The sequence below is a fragment of the Zonotrichia leucophrys genome, chromosome 2 (genome assembly GCF_028769735.1).
Source record: "Zonotrichia leucophrys gambelii isolate GWCS_2022_RI chromosome 2, RI_Zleu_2.0, whole genome shotgun sequence".
Taxonomy (NCBI): domain Eukaryota; kingdom Metazoa; phylum Chordata; class Aves; order Passeriformes; family Passerellidae; genus Zonotrichia; species Zonotrichia leucophrys.
Window position 1 is genome coordinate 58,487,289 of NC_088171.1, and position 18,987 is coordinate 58,506,275.

The 18,987-nt window shown below is 39.6% G+C and overlaps 1 protein-coding gene across 1 annotated transcript; it reads right to left on the minus strand.

The window, feature by feature from the left end:
• Nucleotides 1-6,372: 6,372 nt before the first annotated feature.
• On the minus strand, nucleotides 6,373-9,399 carry LRRC14B (leucine rich repeat containing 14B). The gene is made up of 2 exons (XM_064703398.1): nucleotides 8,495-9,399; nucleotides 6,373-7,018 (listed from the first exon to the last, which is right to left on the minus strand). The coding sequence occupies exons 1-2, from the start codon at nucleotides 9,397-9,399 to the stop codon at nucleotides 6,373-6,375; spliced, it is 1,551 nt and encodes a 516-aa protein (XP_064559468.1).
• Between the last annotated feature and the right edge of the window lie 9,588 nt (nucleotides 9,400-18,987).

An 18,987-nucleotide genomic window follows, 5' to 3' on the forward strand; every position in this document is an offset into this window, starting at 1 on the left:
GAGGATGTATATTGTGTAAGCTTGTCTTGTGTTGTTCTACAGGTTTTCTAAGTGGCACACCTTTCTTTATGAATGGACTGTCCTTTCCTAAATACTGTCATATGGAGGAATCTGCTTCTGATAAGAAGAGCGCTAGGATGTCTTTACTTGACCTTTTATTTTTACTGATGCTTGGTCCTCTGAAATGAATGTTTTTTTTAAATTGAAATGTGTTACTATTGTTCCCACGGGGTAATCCTCAGACTCTTCCTGTCAGAGCTGTCACTAGTCAGCTATTCTCCTATCTGTCTTTAAGTAGTTGAATGTTCTGGTGTAAAAGTAGCACCTTCTATGTAGCCATGCTCTTAGTTGCCAGTGTCATCTTGAGTCCAAACACCCTCCTGCAAGGGACTGCTGGTTCTGTAGTCAACTAATGGGGAAAGATCGGTCCATCCACGCTTCCTGATTTAAAAGATAAAGGTATATAAATGTATGGTGTCCCTAAACAATTCTATGCAGTTGAACACTAATCTTTGCCGTGTTTCTTCAACTCACTTGCAAGTCATTCATGCGGTAGGTTATTGTGAGAATTGCTTGGTTTGAAGATGATTAAAAAAGGGTATGAGAATACTCTTGTGCCTCTGGTATAAGGATACTTTTCTAATCCATACAAACTTCCTTCAAATGCAAAAACATGCATCTTGTATTGTCCTAGGTCACAATATAAAGATGTATTCTGTTCCCATCCTCAAGAGCTGCTGAAACCAGGGGGGGCATTGTTTTTTCCTTACCTCCTGTTAACGGGCCCATCAATGTCTTACCACATGACTCAGAGATGACTCCCTCTGGGAGCCATTTCTGTTCAACGGGTATTCAAGGACCCACCGCATGACTCAGAATGAAATTAGCCTATTGTGAGATGCTCTGCCTAGGGGGGAGGAGTGGTGTTTTCTTTTGTATTTTTGCATGTATTTGGGGTTCTCCCCCTTTTCCTAATAAATTGTATTTCTGCCTTGGAGTCTCTCACTGGTTTTACTTTCAAGCCCGAACAAAAATTTTGTTGCCCAACGTGAGGCCAGAGGTACTGAGGAATTTTAGAGTTACAATTTTGTATTGTAGAAGCCACATATTCCCTGTGATGTTCAACTTGCTTATTTGGGCCCTATACCTAGCTCTCTATATTTTTCTCTAATTTTGGGGATTTTTCTGCTGATTATAATGCTCCTGTATAAACCAGGGTATGGTGTAAAAATTGTTTTATTGGTCTGTTATGTCTATTGCATGATAACCTCCTAGGCAATGGACATCATTTGGAATACGTACTCAATTTTGTTTGCTTGTCCTAATCTAGGCTGCTGTGTCTGGGGCCTCAGCAATCACACCCAGCCCCTGGACGGAGGTGTAAAGAATTCCTTTTTCCAGTCTTTCAGGCTTGACACAGCAGTTTTTGAAAATGTTGAGTTCTCTCTGGATACCATGGACAGCATAGTGTTGTTGTTGGTTCCTCTTTGTCTTCCCTGTACAGCCTGCAACATGCTTAGAAACAAAGCTCTACATGCTGTGGTTCAGCGTTTTATTGAGGAAGAGGAAAGGAGAAGCAAAGCAACAGTGTCCATGTCTGCACAGAATGCCAGAGGAGGAAAGAACCAAATGCTGCAAAACAGCATCCATGTCTACACAGACTGTCACAGAGGAGGAAGAAACGAAAAGCATCATCAGCATCTCCACACAGATAGTCACCGAACCAGAACAGCCTGAACCAGTAGCAGTTGTCCCCGTTGAGAAGAAGAAATCAAAGAGCAAATCAGTCTGCATCATGACTGATGAGGATGTGGCAGGACCCTTGCACCCAGCGGAAGTGTCAGAGCCAGAAATCATCACTTGCTCTCTGTCCCTGGGTGAGCTGCATGACCTAAGGAGGGAATTCACCTGCCAGACGAACAAGTCCGTCCTGACCTGGCTGCTGTGCATCTGAGATGCTGCAGCCAAAAGCACTTTGAAATACACAAAGTATCCCAAGTGGAAGCAGGACCTTATGTTGGTTTATGAAAGAGAATGAGAACTTCAAAGAATGAGTGTGGATTGATACCAACCACACACAGAAGAAGAAATGTGTGGTGCCATGAGGCATTTTCCAAAGTAGGTCATGCATCAATGACAAGCACATATTTTGCCTTCCAAAATGTGCTCTGCCACTGTGTATCTTGGGCAGTGATGCATGAAAACCACTCTAATGCTTGCCCTGCACTTGTATTGGACACAGGGAGAGCTGGGAAGCAGCAGCAGTGAACTGTGCAGCAAGCTGGGAGTTCTTCCAAGCACAGGCTCTTTTGCACAAGGAAGACCCTCTGGAGAAATGGAGCCAAGGGAATGGCAGTGCTCACTTCCATTCCAAGTTTGCAATGGGCAAGAGAGCCAAAATATCAAACCAATCAAAAATGCAGAAAACAAACAAACAAACAGAAAGAAATACAACTTTTATTAAGCATTAATGAAGCTTATAGTCCTGCTTCATTAGGAGCATGTTAGCTGGTGCTCAAAATAAAAAGTAAACTAATAAGAAGCATAGCAAAGGTTGTCTTTCAGTTTGTAAAACCTTCTACAGCAAACAAATAAAACTCTAACAAGTAAAACCAATGTTGTATGGTGGCTCTGAGACGAAGAGAAACCTTCAGCCCCGTGAAGAAAAGCATGGCAAAGGAAAAAGCAACAGCTCAGTGCATGATTTCCCTCAGTTCACAGCAGAGGCGATAGGAACAAAAAAAAATCACTTCTGACTGAAAGACTGAGAAGGAAAAAAAATTACCTCCATGTTCATTAAGAATTACCAGAACAGATATGTGTTTTAGATGTTTAAAGTATTTTAAATTCCAGAACTGAGAATATTCAAAGTTGAGAACAAGGTGGAGAGTTGATCATCTTCCACAGAGAGAAATAATTTTTCTTTTTTTCTGGACAGACAAGTTGTGTTTCCCTTAAAATCTTGTGATCCTATGCTGCATTAAGTTTGTACATTCTACTTGAGATTAAAACTATCTTTAGGATTATTTTGTAAAAAATTTCTTGGGTAAAATTAAGAAATATCAATGCAGCTGTACCTTAGACAGCAAAATATCTTTAACCTTAGTATCTGAAAGAATGATAGAGAAGGTTATGCTGGATGACTTTTAAAAATAATGCAATCATCAATCACAGTCATTGTGTTTTCTTCAAAAGTAAAGCTTCTTTGTCTAGGTATAAGACTATTTAAAAAATCCCTACAAAACAATGATTACAGTTGGTGCTTTTAGGATTAACCAGAGGCAGCTTTGAATCTCTGGCCAGACATTCATTGAAACAGGTGTTAAATTTACATCATAAATTATTATCCTAGACACAATAATTTTCACACAGGGTACTTTTACTTGAAGGCAGTATGTGGAGAGCATTAGGTACTATGTTCCTTCCCTTGTTTCTTTGCAAGGTAGTTCATACAGTCCTGGTCTGCTGTTGACTGATGCATATTTTAAGGAGAGAAAGAGGAGCTTTGTAAGCAAAGGTCATATGTGTTCAGAAGAATTGACCTGTAGTCCATAACTTTTGAGTTTAAGAATATTAATTTAAAAGGTGTAGGATTCTATTGGGAAACTTGCTTCAGTTTCATGTATGACAACTTTCCCTGCAACAGTAGTGTTTATTTGCCTTTTTTCTATTGATAGGCTTTTATGTTGTTGAGATAGCTGTCTCCAAGTACAGAGCTGCTGTGCTGCTTCTTCCACAGTAAAAATCTGTCATCTTTCTTCCTGTTGCTTCTTTCAACTACTCTATGTGTGGTCAAAACATAATATGACTTAAATTATGAAGAGATCAGATGTAGCAAAGGTCATTTATAAAGATTTTTTGCCTGTTCTTCAGTTTCATGAAGTTTGTCAAAGGAGAATACTTATTTCCTATGTACTAGGTATTTCACTGAATTCAGTACAGTTACTGAATAGGAGAGTTCAGCAATTTCAGCAGCAGAAAGCTCTTCTGGCAATCCTTACCCTGCAAAAGAGAAAGATTTGCAAGCGATTGCTGCTGAACAAAACATGTCCCAGCAAATGAAATTAAAATATGCTAATGAATAAAAAAGTACAATATAGTAAATAAAACGTGGTACTGAATAAAGCATGGTGAATAAAATAAAAAAATAGCAGTCTCTTTTCATTGGAACTAAAAATTCAGCCTTCAGCTGTGATATTCATCATTGCATTTTGTGTTTAGAACATTCATTTGAATATGATGGGAATGGTTTTGATTTTCAGGGTTTTTTTACATCTGCATCTCTTCTGTGTCTTTCACAAATAAACCTGAAGTGACTTTGAGTATTCTTCTTCAGACACTTAAAGGAACATAATGAGAAGATGTGGTAGGAGGGAATTGAATTCATCTCCATTCACAACACATCAGACATCTTCTTTCCATTGACAGCTGTATGGTTTCAGTGTAGTGGTAACTCCTGCCCTGTCTCTGTCTGGGAGCTTAGAAGACTGTCTCCTCTCAAGGTGGTGTGTAGTTAAGATTTCAGACATCTTTCTGGATATTCAGTATAAATTAATTTGGATCCACTCCAGTCTGAACCCAGTGAAGCTGACAATAGTCCCATAAGGAAGAAAAGGGAGCACCAAAGAGGACTCAATCAGTATCTGTCTGTACTTGCAAAGTGTAAGGTAACTTTATATAGCTAGGTCATAGTAGCATTAATCCTTCCTCTCTAATAGCTGTGTTCCAAGTCCCACACACATGGAAGAAGCAGGTCCAAACCAAAATCACACTACTGGGGCAGAAGACATGCAGGAACCCTTGTTGCAGTAAGTCAGGCAAACATCAAAATGTTAAAACTTGACCTGTATTTAAAACCAATGATAGCAACCATAATTAAGAAAGAAACTAAAGAGAAGAAGGTGCCATATCTCAGAGCTAAAGCTCTAAAATAGTCATAGTGATGATTGTCACTTTGCACCAAAACAAAAGCTACATGCTTCTGCTGGCCCAGAAGCCAGCATATAGACATGAAGATTTCTTCCATATAAAAAATGGAAGAAAGGCAGGAGTTTGTGGATTCAGAAAAAGGAGGAAATAAAGTAAAGGGGTGAAGGACGGCAAGAAGAAACCAGAAGGAGAGCTACACAGACAGCAGACTTTATAAGGCATGTAATTATTATGAAATAAGAGCTGTCTATTTTGAGAGAACCAAAAAAGGCAAGGACTGACTGTTGTACCACAGCATGTTCCAAAACGGCCACCCTTCACCTCCAGGTGCAACCTGTAGATTGGGGGGAGGAAGAATCAGTACACTTTTACAGCTATAGTACAGTGTCCTTTCCCAACAAAAACACCGCTACTTATCCCAAAGAAGTAGATTTTTGGCATAGCAAAATTCAAGTAACTTAAATCTGACTGAGAAGTCATGGGTCGAGTCTGAGATGGAAAGAATGGTGAGGTTGGAGGGAAGAAAAGGTACAGTAGAGGTAAGGATAAAGGAGCATGGGGAATTCTGTCAAAGTATAAGTAAGGTCATATGGGACCCAATTCTGTCATTTACTATTCACAACTCCTTAGTTTAGCAATTTAGATTACCTTTTTATTTCTCAAGTGCTCTGTAAACATAAACAGGTCATGACCATTCACTTTCAATTTACCATCATATGTTCCATCAATAAAACACATTAGAATGTGAGCTGACATCAAAAAAATCATTTAAATGCATGCTGTGGAACCTCTAAGTTCTGCTTAGTACTCGGTCCATTAATTTTTGGTTTATTTGGGGGATTTTTAAAATAAATTAGGTTAAGAGTTGCTTGAATATTCCTACTGTAGATAAAAAGAAAGTTAGACAAATCAGAACTGCCTAAATGAAGAAAGTGTTTTCCTTACCCTCAGATGATGAGGCTCAGTATTATTTCAAATAAACTGTCCTGGTTATCTTAATGATTATCCTCAATACTACAGTGACACCTTCAGCTCCTGCTACAAACATTCACTTTCAGTCCTGATTGAACAAGTTTTCATAAACCAATAAAGTATATTTATTATATATATTTTTAATATTATTATATTTATTTTTTTAATTACCTAGAAGCTAACCAAGTCTCTAATTTTACAGGTGAGAAGCTGAGTAGCACTTGTTTACCACTCAGGCACCAATTAAAGTACTCTCTATGTGTGGGAAGTAGTGCTTGTGTAAGGTGTATGCAACAGATATAGCATAAGTTACAGTACCTCAGGTGATTAGAGGCTATTCAAATAATAGTAAATTCAGCTGAAAAATTAAAGGAAATTCACAGCTGATGATTGGAGGTGAAGATGTTGAAAAGAGTAATTTAAGTTCTGATTTGGCAGATCATCTCATCACTACTTCACAATTTTACAAATTTAATTAATTTTGTTAAATGAAGAAGTGAACTTCTCTAAAGTCTCTTTGAAGGACTTGATCAAGTAAGCTCCCAGTTCATTGTTTGTCTCCTGAACAGCTGCATCATAACTCCCAAAGAGTGGCGTTGAAGCCTTCACATCATCTCTATTTGCTTGGAGTAAAATGAGATTAAGCTCCTCTGCTACCCTTTCATATTTTTGGTGATCAAATCTGCAAACACTGGCATCATCAATGGGGTAGGTGATGCCAATAGGGTAGCAATCCTTTGGAACGGGGAACTCCACATTTTTCAGCATTGGCAATTCACAGAGAAATGTGAAAAGGTGTTTAAGTGCTTGGGATGACAGTGGGTTTCCAATAAACTTAAGCTCCTGTAGTTTCTGACAAGGGCTTAAACCTAAAATCAACATGTTGACATGAGTGTCTTGGATATTACAGTCCTCCAGAGTAAGACTCCTGAGCACTGAAGAGCAATGGCTGAGGAGCTTAAAGAATGTTGATGGGTAAAGCTCAGGTATATCGTGACCACTCAGGTCCAGGGCTTCCAAGTGATTGGCATGGAAGCTATTGGCTAAAAAGGCCATATCAGCATGGTTCAAGGAGCAGTTAGAAACATCCAGCATCTTCAGTGGAGTTTTTAGTGGGCTGCAAAATTAAAGAGAAAAATGTTTTATAGTACAAAATAAAAGCTACATTTACAAAATTTCATGCATCTAGCCACATTATGAATGCAGCCATCTACCAAATAATTTTTTCAAATCTCTCTTGAAAACAGAAGCATGTGACAACAATAGCAAGTATATTTTCTTCCTGAAATTAGTTCCATTAATTACCTCTTTCTATGCATGAATCCACTGCACTATTTTAATGGGGATTAATTTACTAACATTCTATGTATCTATTTTTTAACCAGTTATATATTGTAAAGTGTCTGTCACTTGCTGACTTTAACAGCAGATCACTACTACCATAAGAGCATTGGTAGCTGCTTGTAGAAAGCTGCAATAATTCCAGAGATTTAGATAATTTCCATTAAGGAAGGATTAATTCCAATACGAAATAAACATTCTCACAGGATATCTGCTTTCGTTTCTAGCTGATTTTTTTCTGCTACATTTTTTTAATGCCCAAGAGGTTTAGACATTGTAGTGTTCTGGAGTTGCAAAGAGACATTTTGATGAAGAAGGACGGAAGAAGTGTAACTGAGATTTTACTCAGATATTTATGTTAAATATAAAATAGTTCTGACAAATGAAAAGCAAGAGATCACTTTCATACTTACTACATACTTCTCCCACAGGGTTCAGCTGGATCAAGCTTAAAAACTTGCAATTCATTTCAATTGTACCAGTCAATATATGAAGTATGCTACTCACAAATTTTAAATAAAATGGTTTCTTGTATGGGAAGAATTTTAGACCAAGATCATTTGTCTGTATGAAACTTTTATCTGCCTTTTTTTAGATGCTCTGAAAAGCTTACAATTAACTTATTACCTGTTCCAATATAAGTATCACTCACTGGTAGTTGGCTAGCTTTTTGCAAATTGCCAGTTTTCCACTGGAATTCATAATGAATATTCACATATCAGCTTAATTTGCAATACAAAAAACTCTTGTCTTGACATCAAGAGACAGAACGAATAATTCAAATCAAAGCCTTAAATGAAAATCAGCTATTCCCCTGCCCTCCTTAAAATACAGTATCTGTGGAAAAGCATATTTACTGACTGTTCTTTAGAGGACAAACATTCACCAGATACTCTAGAAAATACTTGGAATACAGCTCAGGGCTTGCACCAAAGGCCAATGCAAGCTGATTAATACATAAGTTCAAATAAAAAATGTCTGGGTATACCCGTCTCTTCTGTGGTAGCTAAAAATATATTCTCACCAGATGGACTCTGGAAGATTAATCAAAATAGTCAGTTTTTCAAAGTGTATTAGGTATACTTTGGCTGCTGATTCTCCCCAACACATAATCTTTCCTAGCTTCCTGCTGCCCCCTCCCACATACATCCCAACATATACTCACTTCCCTTACTCTTAGAGATTCCTAGCTTGATGGTGGCACCAAGTACTCTTTTTTACAGTGTGACTGAAAGCAGGATGACCACATTACCTGAGAAGTTTCTGTATTCTTCCAGTGAGTATAGAAAATGACATACTCAGCTCAGTAAGCTGTGTCATTTCACCCATCTTCTCGCCAATTTTAGTAAGCATCTGTTCGTCCATAGCTGTGAACCTCCGCACATTAAATGTTCGTGCTGGCAAGGTCAAGGACATCAACAGAGGGAAGTGGATACAGTTGAAGAGCATTTCCAAGTGTTCCATTTCCAAGTGAACATTATGAACTATTTCCAGTTTGAGCAACAAGGAGGGATCAGTGAGCTTTATGATATAGAAGAATTTCTGCAGGGTCAGGTTGTCAGATCTGAATGCCACACAGCAGATTTTCAGTGGACAGCTGCATTTCTTCAACAGGGCCTGCACAACCAGCTCATAGTTCCGCTCTGTAACAAACAAGTCAATTAGTACATTGATACTGACTTCAAAGGTACCTGGACTGCACTCTGCTTGTTGCAGGTAAACCAGGAGGTCTGAACAAAGCTTAGAGAGCAGCTGTGTCCTGGTCCACCTGCCCATTGTCTTCTTGCACTTACAAAATTGAACTTCAACATCTTTTATACCCGTCAGGTCGACCACTTTCAACTTTTTCATGTAGGGAGAAGACTGATTCAGCACATAGTCTCTCAGCCCTGTCAGACAGCTTTCCAAGCACACTGAGCATGTTCTATGGCTTAGGTCTTCCTCATAGTCCAGAGTAGCTCCCAAAAGTTTTCCCATGTTAAAATCAAAAAGTGGCCAGTTCTCTACCAAGTCGTGAATCACTTCCCCTTGCTCCAGTAAATAGCTAGCTTTGAAAAGAAGCGGAAAAAGATCATGAGTAACAGCTCCGAGACTCTTCCTGGCAAACTCTGCATTTGACACGAATGCTTCGGCGCTAATGAATCGGAGAGACTTCATTGTTGTCCTGGACTCCTTACTGTCATGGAGAGTGACTTCTATATTTAACTAAAGATCCTAGTTGCTCACAACCTCCTATTTTTATCTGCAGCTGCTGCTTGCTGCTAGCAGGAGCCTGGGAAGCCAGAGTGAAGAGTCACATGCTGCTTTCTATTTTAGAGCTACACTGTGAGTTTGCAGTAGTCATCTGTGAGATCTTTAGTCAGAGAGCTTTTATGCCCTCATATTTATATCTAAGATAATTCAAGTAAATATAGACTGCTACCCAGCAGAAACAGTAAGATCAATGCAGCACACATACCTGAGAATATTGTTGTATTTTTTTATGTCATACAAAAAAGCACTCAGAGTTCCACTTAAACAAATGACATGATCTCTATTCAACTTTTTTTCCATGAAAGATGCTATGCTGGGGATTCACATGCTGATTTCAGTGGGGATGATTTCCCAGAGTTAGCATTGAGCTTCTCCTAAAAACTACAGCCATAAGGAAAAACTGAGGCCCTACAGTCATTGACCTACAACAGTGCCCCTCCATTTTGTCCTTGCTGTCAGCAAGGAATAGCTGGTGCTGTTGCTGCAGTGGAAAAGACAAAAGACTCTGATTTATTAAAAATATGCATATTGATCTAGTACCGATATCCAACTGTGACGGACAAAGAGGCTCTAACAGTTTAAAGTTAGAAAGTGTATGTTTATTGCGATTCTGGGCAGCGGTCTGGGATAGCTCCCAAATACACACCGCAATTTACAGGTGATTACAGAGTCCTTTTATCTATACAAGTATTGAATACCCAAAATACAAATGTATATTCATACCTTCGGTACATCCCATTTCCTGCTTCGTATGGTAATTAGTTCAAAAGCTATTAAGCATCTGTAGTTTGTTCCTTGAAATGGGTCAGTGGTCCCTTTCATGGGGAGGGGTCCCAAAATGAGGAAGTAAATGAAGTCTTCCTCGTTCTGACCTTTCTACCTTTTCAATGCAAATATGACAAATGAACCCTTGGTAGAACTCCCATTCCTGTTTTTAATTGGTTTCAGAACAGAGGAGGCCTACAATTGTCTTATGTTCCTAAAAGCTATTTATCAGTTTCTATATTCTTCATTATAAACCCAGCTAACCAAACATTATGTTGAAAGCAATCAATTATTAGTTAACTACTAACTCTTAACCTCGTCAAGGCCTACCCATTTATTTTTATTAACTCCAATAAAGCTTATTTCTAACTAAAACTTCAGCTCCTCTAAAATCCTGACATTCTTTAAAGTTTATGTCTCAGCTCTGCAAGAGCTCAGAGTCTTGGTGACCAGGATACTTGTTTGTGGTAGGAGACTGAACGTTGATTGCAAGACAAGCTGAACAAAACACAGCACTGTTAAAACTCTCTCATAACTTCTCAGGCAAGCTCTTGCTTTGAGCAACAGACAGTCTTTTCCTTCCTGTTATTTAAGAAATTGTGATACTGAATGGGAACACATTCAAAATCTATCCAGGCTAGGAGAAAAACAACTGTCACCTACCTATCACAAGAGCAGATGATGTTTCTTTCAATTCTTTCCTCCCAGGGGACGCAATGATGGACACCTCTCTTACCTCTCATGTGCTTTGCTAGGCAGCTAGTGGGATGGAGATTTCCTTCAAGCTGTGCTGATCCTGCTTTTCCAGGTAATTCCACATCTGTTTTGTGAAAAATTCACACCATGGTTCAAAGCTTCAGTCTCTTTTTTCTTTTCAAGTAAAGTCCTGATGGAATATTTGAATATTTTATTGAAAGCAAAAGAAAAATCCCAAATATGCTTTATATTACAGGAAGGAACATCTTTATTAGATTGTGTCATTCTGAGGAAGCTTTTTATTTTTGCAGACTTTTGGTTTGTGTTAATTTTGCCTTCCATTAGATGAGTTGTAAAAAACATGCAAGGTGAAATACATAGAACTTGACAAGGTATTAGGTATTTTCCTTTGTTTTTCAACTCCATGTGTATCAGATGACAATGATGTAGGTATTACATTACTTTGTGCAACCTAATAAATGCCAAAAATATTAATAACATATATTAATAATATAATATATATTACACAATATCTATTCTATTAATAATATAATATTAATAAATGTTCTATTGCTACATATAACTGATCCCTGTATGACAAGAAAATTGATTGAAACTTTTGTCAGTTTAGTTTTATTGCCTATCAAAATGGAATAAGCTAGTCATTAAGTTTTTATCTATTTACCCAGTACATCTGGACCTCTTTATTTCCCAACCTAGTACATTTGGACCTCTTTATCTGTTTACCTAGTACATTTGGACCTCTTTATCTGCTTACCTGGTATATTTGAACTAGTGGTCCAAAAGTTTCAAGATAAAGTATTCTACTATTGTCCCAGATTTTATTAAAATACAGCAATAGGAATGCTGCCTGGTTGTGTAGGGATGGGGTCAGAAAGGCCAAGGCTTGGCTGGAGCTGAATCTGGCAAGGGAAAGAACAGTAAGAAAAGTTTCTATACGTATTTCAGCCAAAAAAGGGAGGTCAAAGAAAGAAACACAGCTGGGAAACTGATAATAACAAACTAGGAAAAGGCTGAAGTCCAATTGTGCTGCCTCAGTCCCCACTGACAAACCTCTCTTCCCACACCTCTCAAGGCAGGGACTAGGGAAGCAAAGCTCCTCCCACTATAAAGATTGGGCTTTTGACCACCTAAGGAACCTGAATGTCCAGAAGTCCGTGGAACCTGACGAGATGAATGCCAGACTCCTGAGGGAATTGGCTGATGCAGTTGACAAGCTACTCTCCATGACACTTGAAAATTCATGCCAGTCAGGTGAAGTCCCAAGTGACTGGAAAAGGGGAAACATTGTACTGACGCCAGAGGCAGTGAGCTCGCTCGACTTCATCGAACATCAGATGTCAACGAGCACGCTCACCAGGTGGGACTCCAAGGGGGAGTAGGTGTGCTAGCCCAGGGACCCCCTGATAAAGCCCAACCAATACAATGGGTGGTCCTGGGAAAACCATTGCGTGTCTTTTCCCCAGGATCTGAATACCTTGGTAGCCTCATCATGAAAGGCAGAAAGCTCGCTCTGAGACATTTGGCCACTGAACCCACCAGAGTATACCTACCCTTCCACAAACAGCTTCCTGCAGAGTCACCAACAATATCAGAATACCTGGCCATGGCCCTCGCTGGGTTCGGAGGAGATGGGGATACACAGCAAAACCCCCATGGATGCAGTGGCTTGCGATTGTTGACATTGACCTGCCAGCTAAAGTGATTGACTGACCACGAGAAGTACCCATGGTCTTTACCGATGCATCCTCATTAACCTCATGGCAGCGGTAGTACGGCAGGCAGGAGAGCAGTGGTGGTGTATTGAAACAACGGATCCTGTGCTGTCGGTCCAACAACTCGAGCCAACCGCTGTGGCACTGGCATGTGGACTGTTTCTGGAGGAACATCTCAACATCGTGACCGACTCCATATTCATGACCAGACTCTGTCTAGCCATGGCCGGACCCGGCGTGGCAGTGTCCACAGTGGCGGCAATGCTGGAAGAAGCACTCTGTTCACAAAGGGGCACCATTTCTGTCATCCACATCAATAGCCACAGTCCGGTCAAGGGAGCCTTTCAGGTTGGCAACAACAAAGCAGATGCCGCTGCAAAAGGGCTGTGGGCCCTAAGAGAAGCCCACCAGCTGCATGAATCCCTGCATGTCAGGGCCAAAGCACTCACAAGGAAATGCGGGATCTCCGTCACTGATGCAAGGCATGTCATTGTGTCATGTCCCTACTGCCATAGTGGTCCAGCGGAGTCAATCCCAGGGGCCTCAAGGCTGCCGACATATGGCAAACGGATTTTACATTATGCCAACTGTTGAGGCCCCAGGCATGGCTTGCAGTGACAGTGGATACTTACAGCGGGATAATCGTGGCCACACAACACCAAAGAACTGATTCCAGAGTGACTGTCCAACACTGGTTAACAGCCATGGCATGGCTAGGCATGCCAAGGCAAATTAAAACAGATAATGATCCAAGCTTCATCTCGAAATCGGTAAAGGCGTTCGCAGCAAGGTGGGGAATAATTTCATGGCATCCCATATAACAGCACTGGACAGGCCATCGTCGAACGAGCTAACCAGACCCTAAAAAGTAAACTGGAGGTGCTAGCAAAAACAGAAGGCTTCACCAATTCCATCCCGCTGAAAGATCAAGCACAAATTCTAGCAACCGTCCTGCTAGCTTTAAATCAGTTCCCAAGGGGAGATGAAGGCAAAAGTCCTGCCCAGAGGCACTGGGCCACCCGGGTGCTAGAGGAAGGCCCGTAAGTAATGATCAAGAATGAGCTAGGACAGTGGGAGACAGGTTGGAGGCTGATACTCACGGGGTGAGGGTACGCAGCCATAAAGAAAGACAGTAAAATTAAACGGTGCCCACTTAAGTCAATAAAACCAGACCTTCAGGGCAAAGACTAACAAAATCTGTAAAGTTTGTCTTGCAGGACTGGATCCTCAGACACCCCCGCAGCCCATACACCCCGCTCCCAGAAGGCTGTGGCAAAACATCAAGCAGCCCGATGGCACACCACACCGGTGTCGTGAAAAAACTCAGTGAGAGGCCGGCACAGAGAAAGACTGGGGGGAAAAAGCTCAGCATCTTGTCCTAAGTGGTATCCGTCAAGTAGAGTTTTAACTCTGGCCAAGTTCTGGCTCTACTTGAATGGAATACCAATCAACCCAGAGCTTTTCCGGCGCCAAAGGCTCAAAAGGCGTTTTGGAGAGAGCATGAGTCCGGACATGAGCTCTCCAAATCTCTCTAGTTTTTAAGATCAAACAGGCCATAGACTCTGGGAGAATAGGTCGGTAATATGGTGTCAACAAAAAAACTGCAGAGGTCCTGCGAAGATACCCAAAAGTCATGGTTCAGCCCTCCATGACTGATTGCCCTTACATTTTAAACAAGTTCATGTTGTTTTTTAGGAAAACCAGTTGGAGATAATTAGCTTTTGGTTTGTTAAACGTTTACAGTCACAAGTTTTGTTACAGTTGTGTTACATTGTTTAACTTTTCATTTGTTACAAGTTTGTTACATTGTTCAAGTTCAGTGCACTTTACCGGTTACACGTTTCCCACTTGTCAGTTTAAACCTTAGCATTTCCTATGTTTCAGCTGGTCATAAAAGAGGGGGGAAACGTGGGCTCAAGATATCACGAGATGTCACGAAGATAACGCGATGTCACGCTCAGGCGAAACCCCTCCCCTTTGGCCGTTACTCTACCGTTACCCCCTGTTATAAATTACCCCAATTAGCCGTTAATAAACGCCATTTCACCGTCCACCACATTGGTGTCTGCATATGCTTTGGTCCGTGTGGTAGGGGTGCTGCCACCGAGCCGTGCTCGACCTGGGACACCACGCTCCTAGCCCTTGTAGCGGCAGCAACAGGACTGTCTCAATCAATGACATCGTGGCAACCAGTCCACCCTCAGAAAATTTGCAGATGACATCAAGCTGAGTGTTACAGTTGACATGTGCAAGGGATGAGATGCAATCCAGGACCTGGAAAAGCTTAGAAGTGGCCTCGTGGGAACCTCATGAGGTTCAACAAGACCAAATGTGAGGTGCTGCACCTGGGCTGCAGCAACTCCCTGTATCAACAAGGGTATGAGAGGATTGAGAGCAGCCTTGAAGGGAAGAACTTGGAGTGCTGGTGGAGATGAGCCAGCAACGTGCACTCACAGCCCAAAAAGCCAACCATTATCCCAGGTTCTATCAAAAGCAGTGAAGCCAGCAGGGCAAAGGAGAAGATCCTCTCTCTCTCCTCTGGAGAGACCTGACCTGGAGACTAGACTTTCAGTATTTACCTGTCTAGGAGCCCTTACATCTTTATCCAGGTATTTCTATATGAAAAACTATCCAGACTTACCAGGCTCTCTAACCTTGTGTTGTGGTTTAAATCGATATGGCAACTAACTCCCATGTGGCTGCTCACTCACTTCCCACTCCCCAGCAGGATGTAAAAGAGAATTGCAAAACACATGGGTTTGAGATAAGAACAGTTTATTAATTGAAATAAAGTAAAAAGGGGGAAAAAAGGGCAATTAAAACCAAACCAAACCAAAAGATAAAATGAAAACCCCACCTCTAAACAAGAGAACCACATTCATCTCCTAGCAATAGGACCATGCTGGTTTCAACATCCCAAGAGTATTCAAATTTTTCAAAATTCCCAAATGCCACTGTAATTAGCCTAGAGAAGCGGAAGATGTGGGATAATGTAGGTGTTATTGTTAATAGTTCCCACCAGATGGCTCCCGAGGTTCAGAGGCGTTGCAGTGCCAAGCAGGCAGACAGAATTAGGCTCACGACCAGTGGTTCTATTTCCTCAGAAGCCATTAATACAAAGTACAACAAAATTATCGCTTCAGCTCAGGCACCAAAGGTGATAAACAACACCATCAGGGAACACATACTGCAATAAGCTATGACATAACACAACTCTGAGAATGAGGGTAATCAGAGGCGTTGCAGTGCCAAGCAGGCAGCCAGAATTAGGCTCATGACCAGTGGTTCTATTTCCTCAGAAGCCATTAATACAAAGTACAACAAAATTATCGCTTCAGCTCAGGCACCAAAGGTGATAAACAACACCATCAGGGAACACAAACTGCAATAAGCTATGACATAACACAACTCTGAGAATGAGGGTAATAGCCCTGAGACCAAATTAGGCTTACATAGGCAAGTAAATAAGTAATATTGTTAATCACTTTCCTAAGAGTGATAATTGTAAAGCTCAGATTTCTGCTACTTTCTGCAGAAAATTTCTGACTTGTCAAGCTATCATGAAGAATTTGAAAAGTCCATGACATTTGTGGTCTAGAATCTGATCTGTGTGGGTGAGATTTTACATCGGCTTCATCTACAAGGAGCTAAGGAAGTTATTTTATTATGAAAGGCATAGTTACACAGGAAAAGTAATGCTAATGATTGAAAAAAAATCATAGGTTTTACAGAGTATAACATGAACATCATAGCAACTATTTTACATGAGAATGAAGTAAAATAACGGTTTTCACTACAAAAAATGCAATTAAACTTATTACAAAGAAAAAAAAAAGAGCAATTAAATAATACCACACAGTCATTCATATGAATTGACAGATTTTTTCAGCTCAGCCTTCCTCCTCTCTGTGAGAATGTTTATGTTACTCAGATATTAATCAGGTATTTGTTAAAGACTTGATCTTTTTATTCCATATTTAATGAACAATCGCCTGGCACTCGTTGCACTCCTTTCTTGTAATATTGATGTTAGGGGAGAAAGAGAAAAAAATCCTAACCATATTTTTGTGCATCTACTTTTTAAAATAGTGTTCTGTTGTGCTGAGTTTTTTAGTTTGGATTTGGGTGGGTGTAGAAGGAAAGAGATCATCACTTTGCCTTGTCAATCAAAACCTGGAAATCTCCTAGCAGCTTTCTCACTTTCTCCAATGAAAGTTCTCCTTGATCTAAAGAGTCAAGATATTTCTCTTGCTCATTTACAAACTATAGTTTTATCTGCATAAAAATGCAAAAAAAATCTGTCTCCCCATTCAGCAAATCTAACACAGACTATTCACAGACATAGGGCACAGAAATGAGATCGTTTGTTAAGTAAGCTATATATTACCTAATATATTTCTCTCTTAAGAAGTTCTGTCTCCTTATATTACAACTGAATCGGGCCACCTGGACACATTGACCTGATGACAATAATTTGCTCCTAAATTGCTCATATTCATAGTCATAGCACTGCACACATAATTGTCTCTGAGCAGCAGTATATGTAACATCAGATAAATTCAGCTATTTAAACAGAAAAAAGATATTTAAACCTGTTGTTTATTTAATAAATTCCTTAAAAGCAATGATGATCTGGTCATAATCTTCCTCCAATTTCCATGCTTCTCCAAGACTCCCCAGCTACCAAAGGCATTTATTGGACAACAGCAACAGTCCATGGACTTCCTCATCAACTGGATTATACAATTTGGTTACAAATTCCATGGTATCACCTTTAAATGGTGATAAATGGAAGGAAAGATCAACAGAATTTATCTGATGTGGACTTTGTCAGAGAGTAAACTGCATCAGGAGGCATGAATCCCTATTTTTTTAATGAATGTCACTGCAAACAAGCCAATAACTACAAAATATATTACTTTATTCAAACTGCCAAATTAAAAAGTACCTCCTCAGAACCACATTCATTACTATGTATAGTACATTCATTACTATGAATATCACACTCTCATTTGTTAAGAAGAAAGAAGTTCCCCTATTTAACTGTCACTCAGAACAAAATCAAGAAAGCAACTTAATTCACCCAAAACCTCTTGATCTGTTCAGGAGACCACCTCAGCGCATAAATTTCAGGTAAATTCCATGATGCTAAAAAAATTCCTACTAGAATTAATGCCCATTTATGGAAGTAAATTTAAGTTTTACATAAATTAATTCATTGTAAAACATAATTACTATTTATTATTTCAAAGTACCTTAGAATACTTCCTATTACAAATTAAAAAATAATAACTACAATCTCTTCATGCAGCTTTGGCTGAATTTAAATACTAGTTAACATCATGAAAAAAGTCATATTAAGAACAACAGATGTCTCTTAAGATGCATCTTACTTATCACTGTTACTACTATTTTTAATACTGGTTTTCTGTAAACACCACTGTTACTGACACTTTAATAAGTACTTTACTTTTCTTGAAATAACAGATACAAATAACCAACACTTACACCCAGTCCTACATGCGTTTAATAAAAAAGGGATGCCATATAATGCAATTAGAAATATAAAGGATGTTAAAAATTGTTCAACAAAACGTGCAGCAATTCTTCTCTGAGTATATCATGTTTGGGTTTTTTCAATATCATACACTCCATACTGTGATATGAAAAGCTATACCGAATATTTGCAGTACCCAGTGTTCACAACACTCTTTTAGAAAGCCACTCCTGGATTTCAAAAATAAGTATTTTAATAAAATGCAAAATTTTAAATAAAGATTGTAAACTAATAATTTCATGGATATCTGCAAGATCTTATTTCTCTTGTCACTTACCAATTATATAACCATCTGGATACAGTCCTGAGTAATGTGCTTGAGGGGAACGTGCTTGAGCAGGGAGGTTGGACTAGATGACTTCCAGAGCCCCCTTTTAACCTTACCCAGTCAGTCCTTCTGTGATTCTGTCATATAGTTACATATTTACCTATTCCTACTAGTTGCTTTAGAGCTAATTTATGCATTAGACTATGTTCTATGCCTCTGCAATGGCAGAAGAACAGACAAATTCCATTTCAGATCAGGAGTAAATGCTCTTGCTTCCTTAAAAAGGGAAAAAAAGGTGTAAATTTCACCTTGTATACTAATTTCACTTTGTATATTAACAATAAGGCTCCAATTAATTCATGCTATTCATCTCAACAACAATTACTAGTTTATTTCAAACATTTCTGATTCTGTCAGCATTCTAAACTGATATAAGTCTCCTCACATACTGATTGTATGAATCAGCGAAG